Source organism: Myotis myotis, unplaced genomic scaffold (genome assembly GCF_014108235.1).
Source record: "Myotis myotis isolate mMyoMyo1 unplaced genomic scaffold, mMyoMyo1.p scaffold_m19_p_3, whole genome shotgun sequence".
In the NCBI taxonomy this organism is placed as follows: domain Eukaryota; kingdom Metazoa; phylum Chordata; class Mammalia; order Chiroptera; family Vespertilionidae; genus Myotis; species Myotis myotis.
Window position 1 is genome coordinate 38570762 of NW_023416335.1, and position 17774 is coordinate 38588535.

At 43.0% G+C, this 17774-nt stretch overlaps 1 protein-coding gene across 4 annotated transcripts in view; it reads left to right on the forward strand.

Moving 5' to 3' along the window:
* STK24 (serine/threonine kinase 24) overlaps positions 1 to 17774 on the forward strand; it is a 100741-nt gene that overhangs the window by 43410 nt on the left and 39557 nt on the right. For 2 of the 4 annotated variants that reach the window (XM_036299338.1, XM_036299336.1), the window contains exon 2: positions 4098 to 4328. The exons of 1 other annotated variant lie outside the window; for it this stretch is intronic. In XM_036299338.1, coding sequence (XP_036155231.1) covers positions 4098 to 4328 — 231 coding nt within the window. Of the gene's footprint in view, positions 1 to 1215; positions 1249 to 4097; positions 4329 to 17774 lie in introns of those variants that run through there. One more of the 4 variants, XM_036299339.1, reaches the window with a different exon arrangement.

Consider the following 17774-nt stretch of genomic DNA (forward strand, 5'->3'; position numbering starts at 1 on the left):
CACTGCATGGGAATGAGTTTATGCAAGAATTGCCAAATGGCAAGGACCCCTGCTTGTTTAGTGTCCTGCTATCATCATCTTAGCAGATGTCTCCGTTCTTACCAGGGACAGTTTTTAGTCGCCCCGTTCACAGTTGCTAACAGTGACAGAGTGCGGAGTGACACCCCCTTGGGCAGATGCGAGACCAGCAGCTGCCGCTTTACAGGTGCAGACTTGGGAAAGGGCTTGGAGGAAGAGTCAAGCAGCAGTGAAAACAGCTGTTTCTGAACTGTCAGAGACCAGGCAAGGGGAGAATCAGGCAGTTTATTACATGAAACCTGTCCAGCCCTGGCCGCCGGCTCAGTGATTAGAGCATCAGCCAGACTGAAGGGTCTCGGGTTTGCTCCCTGGCCCTGATGTGGCTCATTTAGGAGGCAACCAATTGATGTGCCTCTCTCACATTGATGTCTCTCTCTCCCTCCCTCCCTCCCCTTCTCTTCCTCTCTCTCTGCCCCCCCCTCCCCCCGCCCCCTTCTACTCTCTCTCAATGGAAAAAATATCCTTGGGTGAGGATTAACAACAAAAAAGCATGAAACCTTCCAGAGTGTAGAACATCTATTAGTCCCCCCCGACCTCCCCCCCACCCCCCGCCCCCGGAATGGACAGGTTCTTCCTGCAATGATCTCTGTTGAATCTGTTATGTTATGATTAGTTTTGTGTAATAAATCACCCCAGAACTTAATGAGTTAGTATTTCTCATGATTGCTCAGTTTGGAGGTTTTTCTGCATGTCTTGCTTGGATTCACTCAGGTACCTGTGGTCAGCTGAGTTGCTGGCCTGGGCTCTGCAGGGACAGCTAGGAAGCTGGGCATCTCTCTCCATGTCTGCAGTGGGCCTGGGTGTGTGGCTAGAGCCTTGGTTCTCAAAGTGTGGCACCCAGGCCACCAGCAGCTGTATCACCTGGACACTCTGGTTCTTGAGCCCCACACCAAATTTACAGAATCAGAAACTCCGGGGTGGGGCCAGGCAATCCGTGCTCTAACAATCCCTCCAGCTGATTCTGATGCTCCTGAGATGAGGATCACCGCTCCTGAGTATTCCGGCGCCTTACCCTACTGTTCCCTCCTTCCAGGCTCTCTATCTCTCTGGATTAGTGTATTTGTTGTTCCTGCCCTGGATCCTGTTTGTGTTAGTGTAAGACGGGTTTCTTACTGCTCATGGGACATTTGTTGACCATCAGTTATTGTGCCCATGCACATTGGTACCAAGGTAAGACACAGTCCCGGAACGCCCTCAGCTTATAGTCTAGCACAGGTGTAGTGTGCTGTGGAAGGTCGGCCAGTTCAGCAGGGAAATAATGAATTCACTCCATACATATTGCGCTTGCCGTGTCCTGGTAGAAAGCGATATCTAGCAAGTAATTGATTCTAGGAGTTAAGGCACAAAAGGCAAGTCTGGAGCTAGCAATTTGCAAGTCCCCATGCATGCCATAATTCAAAACCAGTTTCCTCAGAGGTGGCTATTTATCGGAATCAATGGGGGGGAGTCTTTAAAAAATGTGGACTATGCACTTCCCACCCCCATGTGTGTGAATGTTTGGGATCTGCAAGTGTCCTAGGTGTGCCTGACCAGCTAGGTTTGAGGAACACAGTCCTATGGTAAACCATGAAACTGTATGATAACCTGGGGAGGAGAGGAAGAATAGGAGGCTAAGTCTGGGACCTTGGGGGGACTGCTGTGATTATGCGCTGATATAGGTAGTCTGTGCAGGAAGACTCTTGGAACTAGGGGGCCTGGAAGAAGATAAGTGGAGAGCAGGGTTGTAGATGCCAAGGGACTGGCGAGTTACTTAGGGGAGGGAGTTTGAGGAGGATCAGATGCACAGCGCTGCATCATTGGTGCCAGAGCTGGAGCCAGGCTGCAGTGGTGACCAGTGAAGGGTGGGCACCGGACGGAGGGCAACCAGTGAAGCAGGGACGGTGTTCTTGAGTGTGTGTGTGTGTGTGTGTGTGTGTGTGTGTGTGTGAGAATGAGAAACCTGAGCATGCTGCCCTAGCAGAGAGGCAGTAGAGAGTAAGTGCAAGAGAGTTATTAATGAACTCACATCCTGGAGGAGAGAAGGATGGATTCAAAGGCCCAGCTTTTAGGATTGGCCCTGAAGAAAAGGAGAGCCACCCTCTCTCATCCTGGGGGGAAGGAGGTAAGAGAAAGCGTATGAAAACAGGAGAGTTTGTAACTGCTGAAAATGTCTGCGTCCCTTTTCCCTGGCAAGTCCCGGGTGCATTTTTCCTTTATTTTGTTCATTTTTACTGATAGGATTGGTGGGTTTTGTGAGCTTTTACATTGTTCAGTGTGCAGTCTCAAATAGGGCCTCTTTGGTGTTAGTGAGGCCACCCATGACTGTGGCACCCCAAGACCTCCACGCTAGAAATGGGCTGGCTGGGTTTCAGCAGTTCCCTTGTGAAGTGCTGCTGGGACTCCTGTGTTTCCTCTTGGAAAGCAAGTTAGTGCCTCGTTAAACCCACAAAAGCTCATGTAACTCAGAATGCTGCCGGTAATTGCTGTAATTCTGTGTCTGTGAGCCCCATATGTTTATCCATCTATGGACCGCTCCTCTTTCTATGCCTCTTATTCTTTCTCCTTTCAACTCTTCTTTCCTTCTCTTACTCCTTTCCCCACAGTATTTCAGTTTCCTTGAAGGAGTAATAGGCTCTGAGGGTTGGCCTGGCGTCCTCTTGTTCATATGTAGTGTTTCTGAGGGAAGGTGTATCTGTCTGTAGGGCTGGTGGCTCCCAGAGTCCTCTCTCATTCTGTGGGGCTGCGGACGGGTGTGTTGGCATTTGGGGCTGGGCATTTCCTCGTGGTGAGATGTGCAGCATCCCTCAGCTGTATTCCTTGGAAATGGGCACTGTGTGTGTGTGTTTTCAGTTAACCAGGTTGGTGGGTAAGAGCTTTTAGAAGGTAATCAAGGGCATGATGTTTACATGACAAAGGAAAACAGGTTGCTTTTTGTTTCTTGAGATCTAGTTAAAATATTTAGTTAGGCCATGACAGTAGCTGAAAGTGAAGGTATGTGACACACAGTATTTGTTGGACTTGAAAATCATGCCTATTAGGAAGTAAGGGTATAAATGTTTTTTCCTATTCATAATATAGCTATTTAACCTATATTTTAGTATATAGCAGTGGTTCTCAACCTTTTTTGGGCCATGCCCCACCTAAGCATCTCTAAAATCCTGATGCCCCTCCCTGTGACATATCATTCTTATTATTCAAAAAGTGAACTCCTATTCACATGGAGGAAGCCTAAAAGGCCATTACCTTGGTCTAAACAAGCTTCCAAAGAACATGGCATCCATGAAAGAGAAAAGGAATGAAAGGACAGTTGAAGTACTGAGGGAAGAAATCACTAAGAAATTGTTAAAAAAAATAATAATATGAAGTGATATGAAAAAATAATAAATAAAGTTTCAGAACATATAATAGAGAACTAAAATGCATAAATGTCATAATATATATTTATATACTGTATATGAGGCCCCACAACCAGCCAGGTTTGGGGAACACGGTCCTAAACCATGAAACTGTATGATAACCTGGGGAGGAGAGCAAAAAATGCAAAAAATTTACTGTTAATAACTCATTCTTGAATTGCCCCCCTTAAAAAAAAAATTAAATCCACCCCCCCCTCCTCCTGTGCCCCACATTGGGAACCACTGGTATATAGCAACCTGAATTTAGACAATTTGGGAGAAGGGAGAAGGTGGAATTTTTGCTTAGGCAAGAGTGATTTTTTTCAATAAATCCATATATAGTCAAATAAGTGTTTTGATTTTTCTTTACTTTATACAAGTGCTGGAGCCGTTCCCAGCTTTTCTAATCTGCATATTTGTTTGTTTACACGCTTGCTTTGTTTCTAGTCTAATGCACACACATGAGGGAGACTTGCAGATCTTTAAGTCCTAAATGTGAAGAATTGTGGTCACAACCAGCCTGGTCCTTAGATGAGGAAGATGGGTCAGTCCTTGAAAGACTGTGGTCTGAGTGTTATAAATAAGCACAAGGAGAAAGCAGTCCTGGCGCTGAGTCACTGATGTTTCCCTTTCTTTTTCCTACAGAACCTAAAAGCAGATCCAGAAGAGCTTTTTACAAAGCTAGAGAAAATTGGAAAGGGCTCTTTTGGTGAGGTGTTCAAAGGCATTGACAATCGGACTCAGAAAGTGGTTGCCATAAAAATCATTGATCTGGAAGAAGCTGAAGATGAGATAGAGGACATTCAACAGGAAATCACAGTGCTGAGTCAGTGTGATAGTCCATACGTAACCAAATATTATGGATCCTATCTGAAGGTAAGGCTTAAAAATAAAAACGCGATTTTCCATGATGCAGCACTTGCCTGAGACGGAGCAGTGTGCGTGAAGGACTTCAATAAATAGCACAGCGGGTTTCCAGAGGAAGGAGAAACGCTTTGACCTTTGCAGTCAAAAGAACTGGGCTTTGATAGTTTTATCATCTTAAATGTCACTATGGAAATATATTTTTGGTAGAAATGTTTGATATTGAAATTGCCTTTCCAACAAAACAGTATTTCCAAGGGGACTTTGTCATCAAAATGCATTTCTTATTAAGTTATTATAATGATGACCGCTAAACACCTAATTTTAGCATGGTTTATGATAACTCATGCCAACCTAAGAATATGAGTCTTTTGATATTTTGGTTATCAAATGTGGTTTGATTTAACGCTGTCTTAAAGAATTGATAATGTTACTTAGTGAGCAGTTTATCTACATTTGACTTTTAAGGATTCTAGGTAAGTAAATTCTTAAATAAAATTGTAATTATAATACAACACGGCACAATGTCCTTGATCTTCACCAGTTCTTTAAGTGTTCTTTTCAGTCTTGCATGGAACCACTTTAGATGTTGCAGGGTAAAAATCATTTCATACCACTAAGAAAGTTCAAGACTATTCGTGTGTTCCAGGTTCTTTGACATATACTTGTTTTACTGAACTTAGAAATGTAGTATCTTTCAAAATGGAGTTTTGGATATCTTTAGAACTGGTGAAAAAAATTATGAAATCATTCTTGTGGAAACTAAAACTTAACAGGTAGAAAGAATACTTCAGAGGGAGGCAGCAATGCATCCCAATAATGGAAGACTAGGCCTCCTCCTGTCCTAGCTTTATCCTCTAAATTCTCTATGTTGTCATTTGCAACTTACTCTCTTGTCAAAGGGATAGTGCAGGCTTTCATTTTGTGGAAATGTGATAATAAGGTATAAGTGGAAGAGTGAACATTTTGAGAACCATTGACTCACTGAAATGAATATGTAAAGCAAGTCAAATTGAGTGGTAATCCTATTTTCTTTTCATATCCTAAAGGCTGGCAATATGTCATAGGTTAAGTGCACCATTTTGAAATGGAAAAGATACGTTTTGGAGTCAGGTGTCATCGACATGAATCTTGCTTGTCTGGGTGTGTGGCCTTGAGCAAGTTTTTTATTTTAAATAACTTCCCTGTTTCCTCATTTGTAAAATGGGAAATAATGGGATATACCTCATTGTTGCAAATATGAAATGGAATTGCATGAAAGTACCTGACATGTAGTAGCTACTTAATAAGTGTTACTTTCCTTGATTGATTAATTTTATTCATCCCTCATCTCTGAAATTACCTTGCAATGAAGGAGGTACCAACTGAAGTCAAAGCAAGGAGGAGGAAGTGTGCCAATAACAGTGGATGTTGCTGTGGAGGTGCATTCACTTTGGGACTTGACAGGGCAAAAAGGGAACACATGTGACTTCCATACGGGAAAGCAAAGGTTTCTTGATGTTGAATTTCTATTGAGAAAAAGTAAACATCTAAAAAAACCCCAACTTGAACTCTCTACTGTAACTTACTGTCCTTTGTGAATGACTTCAACAATAGTTTCATGGTAAATTGAGTGTTGGGCTTCATATGGTATTCTAATGTGTTTTAATATGAATTATGGTACCTTCGGCAAAAGAAGTGTGGAAGATCCTCACAACTTTCTGGTGGTTTTATACCATCTAATATTTAACTATGGAATTAAGGATCAAGTGGTTCAAAAGTATTTTCTTCAACCTCAGTTGCTCAGGAGAATTTTTACTGCATTCGGGAATAAATTGCTTTATTGTAGCCAAACATGGTGTTACCTAGACTGCATATACTTAGAGATTCTTCCTGGTAAGTCCTATAATTGCCTGAGTCACTAATTTTAGAACATACATTTCAAGTCAGCCTAACCTTGATCTAGAGATGCCCAGTGAATTTATTTAATCAACATAATGTCAGCTGCTAGAATAACCTCCTAAATGTATACTGGCTCAAATATGATAGATGCTTATTTCTTACTCACTGGAAGCCCTGGTTTGTGGGCAGTTTTCCTCCAAACCAGCAGTCACCAACTGGTGGTCTGTGGACCACTGGTGGTCCGTAAGGTCCAAAAGTTTGGCGACCGTTGCTCCAAACAGTGATTGAGGAATCCAAGTTCCTTCTACCTTGTTGCTCCCTTCTTCCATTTGTGGGCTTGCCTGCTTTAAGTCTCCTGGGGGCAAAACAATGGAGGCTCCTGTGGGAAGTTTTTGTGTTCCTAGGCCTAGATATAGAGCACATTATTTCTTTCTGCTCACGTTGTCCTGGCCAGAACTCAGTCACAGGACCACACCTAACTCAGGCGAGGCTGGAAAATGTCATCTAACTGTGTGCTTCATGGAAGAGGAAATGGGCTTGGTGCTCGGCTAGCCATTCCTTTCCAAAGCCACTTACTATGTTGACTCTCCACGTAGGATAAGAAGTTTTGATAATTTTGTCTACAGTGTCTAGTATATTTTACTAGGCAGATTGTTGTTTAGAAAATAACTGCCTCCAGAAAACCAGGAATAGTATCACAATTTCTTAAAAGATGATTCTGTCTCATTTGACTAAAAACATAATGAACTGCTCTTTTTAAACCATACTATCATAAGTTGGGCTGGGCGGAAATCCAGACCTGTGATTGTATCTGCCCAATCTTGTGAACAGAGTTTCATTCATTTCCTTGGCCCAGAGGAGGACCCTCAGTGATGACCAGAGGCTGTTTTTCCATCCTCTAGGTAGGCTAATGAAGTTTAAAATAGTATAGTCCTGTCAAGTGAGGTAAAAGTTAAATTGATATGTGAGACAAATGGGTCTTTGATACAAAGTTGAAAAGAATTGTGGTTTATATGGTTGGCTGCCCTTTAAAAAAAAACACCCATAATGTTGTCAGAGGTAATATTAGTTTTTTTAAGTAGTGATGGGAGAGAGGGCCTTAGAATTTCACTTAGTGTTAAGGGGCTTTACATTTTTATAGAGCAAGATTGGCCAAAGAGGAAGTTAGCAGAAAATGGTTTCTTTATTATTGGGTTAGTATTAAAAGTTTGCATAATGATGTTTTGGTTTCAATCATCTAGTCTAGGAAAAGAGATTAAAAACAATAGGGAAGTAGTCATCTTTGTTGTAGTATGAATATTAAGGAGACATGGCCATGGAGTGAGTGGTTGTTTACTAGTGGATTCAGATCCCTGACTTAGAGTAAAATTTTCTTCAGTTCCTAAAAATTTTTAGGGTAGTTTTACCCATTGGATTCACTAGAAAAGTGATATGAAAAAGTCCCTTGATGAGTTTTAGAAAGCAAAGTCCTCTATGTAAGTACAGCTTCTTCTGGTAAAGGATTGTGTTGTGTATGTTAGAGATGTATGCACTCTTGCATAGTTTTTTAAAGTTACATTCTTTTGACTCGTCATTAGAGTAGTAGTAATGAATGAAAAAGCAAGAAAGATGCTAATAGCTTGCCCTTTTTTTCCATTTTTAAACATGGTATTTCATTCATAGCGCTAAAGCAGAGATTTCCCACTATAGCCTCTGAGCTTTGGGCTAACTGCCTAGCTAATAAAATAGCTTTTTTATTTCATTAAATTAAACAAGGAGAGTTAAGCTTGTTTTGATATTTTTTGATTTGTGGCACCGTCATCACTGATCTATGTAAGACCCTTGTCTATTTTGATCCATTTTATTATTTCATCCTTCATCCCCACTGCGCTGCTCTTTTGTACCACAAGTTTTGATGTGTCTTAGGACAACTTCCTTCTTTCTTTATAGGCTTTACCTTTGGGCCGGTAAAGTGTCACTTTTTCCTGGAAGCATTTGCTTGTTCAAGTACCAGAAACCTTTCTCAGAAGCCTCCCCAGACCACTTTCCTCGTATTTCATTCATCAGAACTGAGTCACAGTCAGCCCCTGGCTGTGGGGATGGGGCTATCTCATTGGTTCCCACCAAACAGAATTTACCTCTGGAGCTGGAAGGGTCACAAGAGCTTCCCTAGAGTCACAATGTCCTGGAAGAGAGAAATGGGGAGGTGGTGGGTCAACCAACTACGCCTCTGACAAGGGGTTCTGGTGGGTCCTGCCCTTGATGTGCCCATTTTTTGACCACCTGTGTCACCACCATTGGGAAGTCTGGCGTCTGCTCACATGTGAGCTCCCCTATGGGTATGGCCAGCGGGAGTCCACTGGGAAGCTTGAGCATTTCAGCCAAACAGTGGGTCTGTTGGCTCTTAGCCCAGGATCACCATTTCACACTTGCCTTGAATCCTAGGCTGTTAAATATCATCTTCAAAAGGACATACTGTCCTAGTGTTGAATTTTTATTTACTGCCTCCTTATTTTTTGAGTAGTTTAACAGGAAATTCTTGCTTAGCATGTATAAATGGTTTTACTTAATCTTCAATACATAGATTATGTTCACCTCTGTAGCTCTATGTCTTAAGTGAATGGATTTGGATTTGTTCCAGTAACTATGGCCCACTTTGACATGGATCCAGAAGCCAATCTATTAAAAAAAAAAAAATCTTTCCTATGTTGCCGGGAATTGGAAATGGAGAGCTGCTTCAGCTGCCAGAGCTGGTTGTCACATCAGCCCATGCAGGGTGGCCTTGTCCTTCAAGCTCCTTTGCTCACACCCAGTATCTGCCAAGAATCCCATTTTGGTTTTGTGGTCCTGCAGCTTTCTTTGTCTGTGAGTCCTTCCTTGCTCTTTGCCTGTGCATGGTTCTGTAGTGGCCCATAAAAACAGACTGGCAGAGTAGCCTGTCCAGGGACTTATTAACACACTTGCTTTCTGCAGAAATGAGTTTTTAATGACAGATGTGTTTGTTTATTCTTCACCCTTAACATCCTAGGGTAGGTTCTTTGTGGTAACATTGCTTTTTTCTCTGACAGTTGAGACCTGTTGGTCCCTGAAGGACTGAGTCATGTGGAGTTCAGTTCGTTCCTGATCATTTCAAGAGTGGAGGAAGGGATTTAGACATTTCCTTTTTGGGAACCTACCAGACCTAAAGGTTTTTGGTCTGTTTGGGAGTCCCTTTGTCCCTGTTATTCTGATTCATCTTAAAAGAACTAAGTTACTTTGTTGGGGACTTTCCCTCTATTGCAGGGGTTCTCAACCTGTGGGTCGCGACCCCTTTGGTGGTCAAACGACCCTTGCACAGGGGTCGCCTAAGACCATCGGAAAACACATATATAATTACATATTGTTTTTGTGATTAATCACTATGCTTTAATTATGTTCAATTTGTAACAATGAAATTGGGGGTCACCACAACATGAGGAACTGTATTAAAGGGTCGCGCATTAGGAAGGTTGAGAACCACTGCTCTCTTGGATACCTAAAAGGTTAATTGAACGAAACCTTTAGGACAAAGGCATTTTCCCTCATAAAGCTCTTTATGAGTAGAATGTTTTCCTTTCTATGGGTGATGCACAAATAACTGTAAAAGGCATTCTGATGTATTATTTGCATTACTGAGGTGGCAAGGATCAAATATCTTCAGACATTTCTGTGCCTGAAGGAAAGAGGATTTTTTTAAAAGGAAATTGTGAGATGATATACAATAGAATATATACAAATAGTTGGCTAACTCTGCAGTTAGTGGGGAAGGATCGCTGTTTTGGCTATTTACTGTTAAGTATTACACTGGGTGAGGTGCCTTTTTACACTGGATAAGGTACTTAACTTAGTTTCCTGAATTTTGATGATTTTTGGTTGACGTAGTATAAGATTGACATTGTGATTCATTATATGCTTCGATTGGCCCTAGTGACTTTTCCTGCCATTGTCAGTGGAGATTGGTCAATGGCAAGGTTGATTCTAGAGACCAACGTCTACAGAAGTTAATTACCTGTATTTTTCATTTACATTCAAGCCTTTTCTCTTGCTTCTAGTGAAGGCTGGTATAGGGTGGCACCTGGGTTTTGCAGTCATTTTGGGGCACATATTTTAAACTGGTGTGATGAGTTGACTTGTGTTGAAATGTGTGATAGAAGACACTGATTCTTTAAAAGTAACAATTGACTTACGTCTCTTCTTTGGGAAGGAAATGCTTTTATACTCGCTTTCTGTCCTGAGGTGTAGCATGAGACTTCTTGTCTTTCTCTTGTCTCTTTTATACCTAGGTGGATTCTGGGTGCTTTTCTTTTTGAAAGTTAAGATCCAGTCAGAAATCTTTCAGACTTGTCCCTAGAAGAAAGGGGGCATACATATGCCAAATGCAAAACCACAATGATTTCTTTGATTGCAGGGACCTTTGACCAGCTTGCAGTAAGAACTTGCCTTTAGAAGATCCTTTGGTTCCCTTCAATGTATCCCTCTCCTCAAAGGGATGGCAGCCCGATGGACAGTGGGCACATGACCCTGACATCGACAGACTTCCGTGGAGGTAAGCTGCTCTGTCAGTGTCGCCCAGGCAGACATGCACCTTCCTCATCAGTCCTGAGCCCTGCCTCCATCCACACCTTGTGCACATGTGGTCAGAGAACTCGAGGCTTTTTTCTCCTGCTTCTAGCCACAGCGAGGGTTCTGGTACCTCAGGTAACAAATATTCTTTCTTCCCTGGGGCTTATAAATGAGTGGAGTGAAAGGCTTCTGTAGCAGCTTTCTCCTGGTTGAGATGGTATCTTGAACTCAGGGACAATCCTATATGGCTCTGTGTCTGTCTACCATTGCACATTGGGCTTAATTCTGGCCACTGGTGCCATTTGGGTGCAAGTTGCAAAGAGTCTGTTCCCCCTTCTCACTTGTATTAGGAAATAACCTATTGATGGAGTTGCTGTTAACTGCTATGATGTGTACCCTCGCCTGAGTCTGGTGCTAATGTGTACAAATTTTAGAGACCAAGCTCTGAACTTGTTAGAAGGTATTGCTCCAAATCTTGATCCAGGCCAGGCACAGAGGACCAGAATCATACATGTCTCTAGAAAGTGGATTGCAGCCCTGAACAAGCTTGACTGTTGGCAGAAATTCAGCTTCCTCCTGCTATATTCTAAAGGATAGATTTATCAGAATAAATTAGTGTGTTTCCTAGCATATTTTTGTTGTTTTGTTTTTGCTGCAGTTACGAAAAGTGGAGAACTTTAAAATGTCGCTGAAAAGAGAACTTTTAACTAATGTCGTTGAAAAGAGGAGAACTTTTAACTAATGTCCTTGGGAAAATCTTCTGGGAGCGAACTTAATTACGCTTTTACTGTTTTAATGTAAAACTGGGAGTTTAAGTATGGCTGCCAAAATTGATTTTAACCCAAGTATGATCCTTCTAACTTGAATAGAGGTCACATATACTTTTCATCACTGATGGGGAGAGTGGGTATTGCAGGACTTGCTAGCCCTTTTTTGGGGTCTTTATTCTAACTCATTAAGAGAATCTTTATGACTTGTCAGGATCTCCTTTCTAACCTCATTGGCACACTTAGTGGCTCTGCTCCTGCAAGGCTCTGGCTAGTGTAGAAAGGATTAAGAAGATTGTCTCCTGGTTCCTGCATGCTCCTTGACTTCTCAGGCCTCTCACTATGCGCTTGCTTTCTAAGAGGTGCCTTAAACCCTGTGCAATCCCTTGCTCTTTCTTTTATGGGCCCTGTGAACAGGAGGCAGCAGCTTTAATGAAAGGCAGCCATGTACACAATGAACTTCAAAGTAATCGCAGGAGGTTAGGAACTCAAGGTTATTAAGTGAATTTAAATTCTAGCTTCACATATTGGTTTAATAATGTACCAACTTTGATATTACTTTTTCTGGTTTTAATCAAGTGTCTCCCATTTTATAATCGGGAGCTTAGAAATGGTCCATTGGAGTAGCTGTCAACTATAGAGTGGCATGTTCTTGGTCTCTGACTTTCTGTTTTCTTCTTGGAGCAAATAATTATTGGGTCCCTTAAGCTATACTGAATGCACCGCAAGTGTTTAGAGTTGTGTCCGTCTTTAACTTGTTTTTAAAAATTGGGATCTCTTGTTTGGTCAGTTGGGATCTCTTACCTGGTAGCTTGGCTTAGGATTGGAGCCCATAGAGCACATTTAACTAGGGTGCACTTGTGCCATTCTGAGAAAAACAGTTTGGAGAACAGGAGAGGTCAGGTGAGGGCAGAGTAAGATGAGTGTGTGGCCTCTTGGATCTGTTTCTTGGAGTTTCTCCAGCACTGACTTAGGAGTGGAGAGCCGAGACAGCAGCTTAAAGAAAATAACCTCGATTAGTGTTGGAGACTCTGGGAGAAGCCTGGGTAAGATTTCCCTGGGACAGAGGGCACGGAGATGGGGCAGATTTGAGAGAGAGAGAGATCAGGGAAATTTCTTAGTAAAGATACTGAACTGAAGGAGAGAGAAAGGAAAGCCAAATTGGAACTTTGGGCTGTATCAGACTGTCCTTTAGGTGATGGCTTGTGTGCTGTCCCACCCTAGACAGGGCTGTAGGTGAGTGCTGTTCAGTGTCGGGTAACTTGAGTGTGAACTGGATGTGATCACAGCAAGCTATTCTGCATAGGTACACCCAGTTTTCATAGTTTATTATTCAGATAGCATGGTTTTCTGTTCCTAAATTTTAAGAAAGGGAATTTCACTTGAAAAAGTCTTCCCCTGAAAGTTTGTCACCAGTGATGTCAGCCTCTTTGCTGTCCCAGTTCCCTACCTACCTCTCTCGGCTGTTCCTGGCACCCCATCCTCTCCCTGGCAGTGTCTTTGCACAGCCTGCGCCCCTGGGAAACGAGCTGGCGGTGTGCAGGTTCGTGTGGCTCTGCCTGGGGTTGCTCTGCTCCTGGCAGACCACTTCATTGTCTCCCTGAGAGGCTATGCAAGTGAACCCCAGTTCAGTTCCTGAAAACTGTTTTTAGTCACTTTGGTTAATTAGAGGCTCAAGAGTTTCAAACCACATATACGAGGTGTGAATAATGCGATTATAAATATTGTTGAAACCCTCTGTTGTGGTTCCCTCCCTTTTTTTGTATTCTCATGTCAAAGTTTAAGCAGTAACTTGAATGACCAGGTTGGTTCTAGAACAGTGATGGCAAACCTATGACACGCGAACTCATTTTTTTTGGTTGATTTTTCTTTGTTAAATGGCATTTAAATATATAAAGTAAATATCAAAAATATAAATCTTTGTTTTACTATGGTTGCAAATATCAAAAAATTTCTATATGTGACATGGCACCAGAGTTAAGTTAGGGTTTTTCAAAATGCTGACACGCCGAGCTCAAAAGGTTCGCCATCACTGTTCTAGAAAGACAGTGTGTTGGCTAGTCTGACATGGATGTGCCTGTTTTACTCATAAATAATAAGAAAAGTTGTGGGCACTTGAGGACCTTGAGGTGTGTGATGTGTAATTTAAAAAAATGTGAGCCCCCATTGTTCTCTTGAGTCTTGAATAATGAAACTTACTATTAATATCACTCACAGTGTATTAAGCCAGGCCTTCCCAACTTTTGTATGTTGAATCAAACTTCCTCGTCACTTGTGGAGTGAGGTTCTTGGGGTAATACTGAAGTAAGAACTTTCAGAAGCCCCCATGGGAGGATGGGATGTTAAAAAAAACTTATTTGCCTTGAGTTACATTCCTCAGATTCCAAGGGTCAGTGGATTCCCCTGCCCCTTAAGCCAGTCCTGGAAAAGGTGCAGCTGGGGTTCCAGCAGAGCTAGAAACAAGGCCAGTGTCCAGAGCGTCCGTTCCCTGTTGCAGCCGGTATAGCTCAGCTTCCAAGTTAATTAAAATCCATTGGTCCATTGTGGGAGTCCCACATGGTCCTGAGCCATGTGGGTGCAGGGAAGCACAGTGTGTGTGTGTGTGTGTGTGTGTGAGTGAGTGTGAGAGAGAGAGAGAGAGAGAGAGAGAGAGAGAGAGAGAGAGAGAGAGAGAGAGAGATTGAGATTCCTTTTTTTGGATGCTTAAATATTGCAGTGGCCACATCCATCCTGGCCACTAATTTGTTCCCAGGTATGTCTGGCAGGTAGTCATCCTCCCATGTCATGCAGACTTTACTGGGTATGCATCTGTTGTCCAGTCCCTTCCGCATCCATCAGCAGGGAACAGACTTAGCAAAGCTATATAAATGGCATGCCCTATATTATTTAGCCTTCCCTTTCCTCCTTTCCTGTTAAGTAATAACCAAGTTATTACAACACCACCAGAATCTCATTATCATAGGCACATAGTTGGGCTCCATGGATGGAGAGGAGGTAATAAAGGGTCTCAGGTTGACTGGTGAGATGCCAGCTAGCCCATGGACAGCTCCTAGCTGATGGGCAGCTCCCTAGGGGTTCCTAGGAGGAGCCCCATTCTTGGAGATAATAGTAGGTGCTGCCTGATGAAATTTTGGATGTGTTTGGTTTAGCAGGTTTCTGTTACTGCATTCCCAGAGCCTTGAGACTCTTAAGGGAGGCAAATATGCCGCATTTCCTACATGTGTTTTCTTGTGGGATCCTCCGTTCTCTTTGTCTCTCTCTTTTTTAGTGGTAAATTTCATTCGATACTGAGTCCCTGGCAGATCAACATGCCTGGGAAGATGAATCTTAGGAAACATCATGTGGTTAAGAACCTAGTAGATGTGGAGATGCCAAATTAGCAATAAGTACTCGCATTCTGCCAGACTCCTGCTGTTTTGCTGTCTTTGACAAGCATTCCTTAAATGTTGGTGTTTTAAAAACTGGATGAATTAACAAAAACTATGAAGCAATAAATAAAAGGCAACTACTGAAGTAGCATGTTAATGTTTTAAATAGTTATTTTTCAGTGAATAGTTTTCTGAGTGATGCTGTAGAATTTGAGAGAAAACCAGGTATGAAGTATTTGGCCACATCTTGTTCCTCAGGAAACAAAGTAATGTTACACAAAATCATGAGCTGAAACCTACTGTAGGTTAAAATTTTAATGAACAGAAATTGTTGAGGGATTGAGGGGGTTCTGATTAATACCACGTTACCCTAAAATTCTTTTGTCTCAATTTTTCTTGAAATCATTCTAAAGGTATTTCTAAGGTTTCTCTTCATCAAGTGGGTGTGGTTCGTGCATTTTATTTAATCATTTGAGTGTTAATAAGCTACTTGGTTGGCTGTGTAGAGATCAGCATTGGGCAGGGCAGTGACGACCCTGGCCCTCGGGTCTGGGGAACATGACAGACTTTCTCCGAGTGGATTCCTAGTATCTCTGTTTGCCGTTCTATACCTTGGTTACTGTTGGTGGTTGGCTGTTTTTGTTACTCCCCCCCCCCCCCCCCCCCCCCTGCTCATCTAGTCTGAGCTTTTAAGTGCTGCTGGGGCTCCTAAGCCTTAGCTCCAGACTTGGACCCTCTCTGTGCCACAGGTCTGATTATGGAAGCATCTGCCAGCCAGCTCCCCTGAGTATCCGTGGGAACTTCACAATCAACATGCCCAAAGCAGTGAATTCTCTGATGAGCTGGGTCTCTGGGAATCAAAAGTTCCCATAATCAAGGGATTGATTAGAAAGAGCTTATTAATCCAGAGGTAGTAACTGAAAACAGGAACATTGGGGCTTTGAAAGCCAAAACCGCACCTGCCCTGTCCCACCCCTGAACTGGGACCTCTAGGCGATGACCTGGTGGTGTTTATGAATGGCCTGGTTTAAATTCCTGTGATAACAGCATCTCCCTTAGGCTGTGCCTCGGAGACACCTTAGAAATGTGTGGGGCTTTATAAGAGTGAGCCTGTCAGGACACAAGGCCTTTATTTGAAGCTGTTTCAGAGGAGCCATGTGGAAGGCCCTCACGAAATTAACCAGTGGTCTCTAGGAAGCAGGCAGTCTGGAGACAGTTACCAGAACATTCTTTACCAGCGGCTGTGTGGGATGCCTTAGTGCAGCGGTTCTCAACCTGTGGGTCGCGACCCCTTTGGGGGTCGAATGACCCTTTCACAGGGGTCGCCTAAGACCATCGGAAAGCACATATATAATTACATATTGTTTTTGTGATTAATCACTATGCTTTAATTATGTTCCATTTGTAACAATGAAATTGGGGGTCACCACAACGTGAGGAACTGTAGTAAAGGGTCGCGGCATTAGGAAGGTTGAGAACCGCTGCCTTAGTGGCTCCCACATCCTGCTTTCCCTCCCCTTTTTGTTAACGTTGCTCCTGGGACTCCCCAGGCAGGAGAGCTCAGGCAGGTTGGCTGCAGCAGGTGGTCCCCACTGTCCTTTGAAGGAGGTGGGGAGACGGTGCGGGAAGGGAGCGATAAACCTCCCACGTTGTTGGCACAGGTTCTGTGTCCTTACAGGCTCTGACACACCACCTACCACTGTGGCCTTTCAGCCTCTGCACAGCTTGTTTCCCTTGATTGTTCTTGCTGGTGTAATTGAGGGGTGGAGATGACTTTAGGAGAAGTCAGAATGACCCAGGTTCAGCACCTGTTTTTGGGCCCATCACAGTGCCAGTTTTTCTACACATCTTGTCATCCACTCACCTCAGCTCTAGGGATGGGAGGAAAAGCCTCCTTCTCGCCTTTCCTCCAAATGGAGGACACACACCAGGCAAGGCGGGAGGTAGGGTTTGTGTGGGTTTAGAGGCAAAGGCCAGCAGGGGCTGTATCTCTGGAGCACTTAATTCAGTGACTCAAAGACCGTGGCCCATAATTTGAAGTGAACAATATGAGACTGAGGAATTAGGGTTTAGCCTCTAATTTGTGGGGCATCTTCGCTGTCTTTGTGGCATGGAAAGTAAAATAAGTAGACATAAAACATTTAGTATGATAGGTGTGGGAAAAAGAAATAATACGAAAAGAATTTTGTTGATGGTCCTCAAGGTGGGAAACTGCAAACCAATACACAGAACACATGGGGGCTCTGACCCAGCAAGTGCTGTAGGGGACGGGGCTGCAGTGGTTGGGTGGTCTCCCCGGGAGATGGCTCTGAGCCAAGACCCAAGAACGAAGGCAGGAAGCAGCCTGGCTGTTTGGAGGAAGAGTGCTGTGGGCCGAGGAGATGGCGAGGAACAGCCTGGCAGATAGGAAGGCTTTCGCGTGGGGCCCGCTCGCTCCCTGGGCCTTTGCCAGAATCTGTCTGGTGGAGTTGCGAGGAATCTGGAATATACTTGTTGCTTCTAGAAATGCTCGACTAAGATTGTTAGGCTCTAAGTATATTAAAACTTGGAAAGGAGAGTGGAATGAGTGCCAGGAAATGATATGATTTGTCCATTTTATCATCTGTTGTGTGATATGATTTGTCCATTTTATCATCTGTTGTGTGTTTTCTTAGGTTTTTGGCTTATTCTGATTTCAGGGTTACTTCCAAATAACTGTCTAGTTGCCATGCTTATTTCTATTTCCACTATGTATTGTCTTCAATTAATCTACTCTGCTCTAAAGAAAATGGGTTTTGGGTTTATGATTCTTTTTAAGGACATGAATATAGTAAGTAGAGTCTCTGAAAAGAAGGAATTTATGTACATTTTAACCCTTTGCGGTCATATTAAATTTGGACATG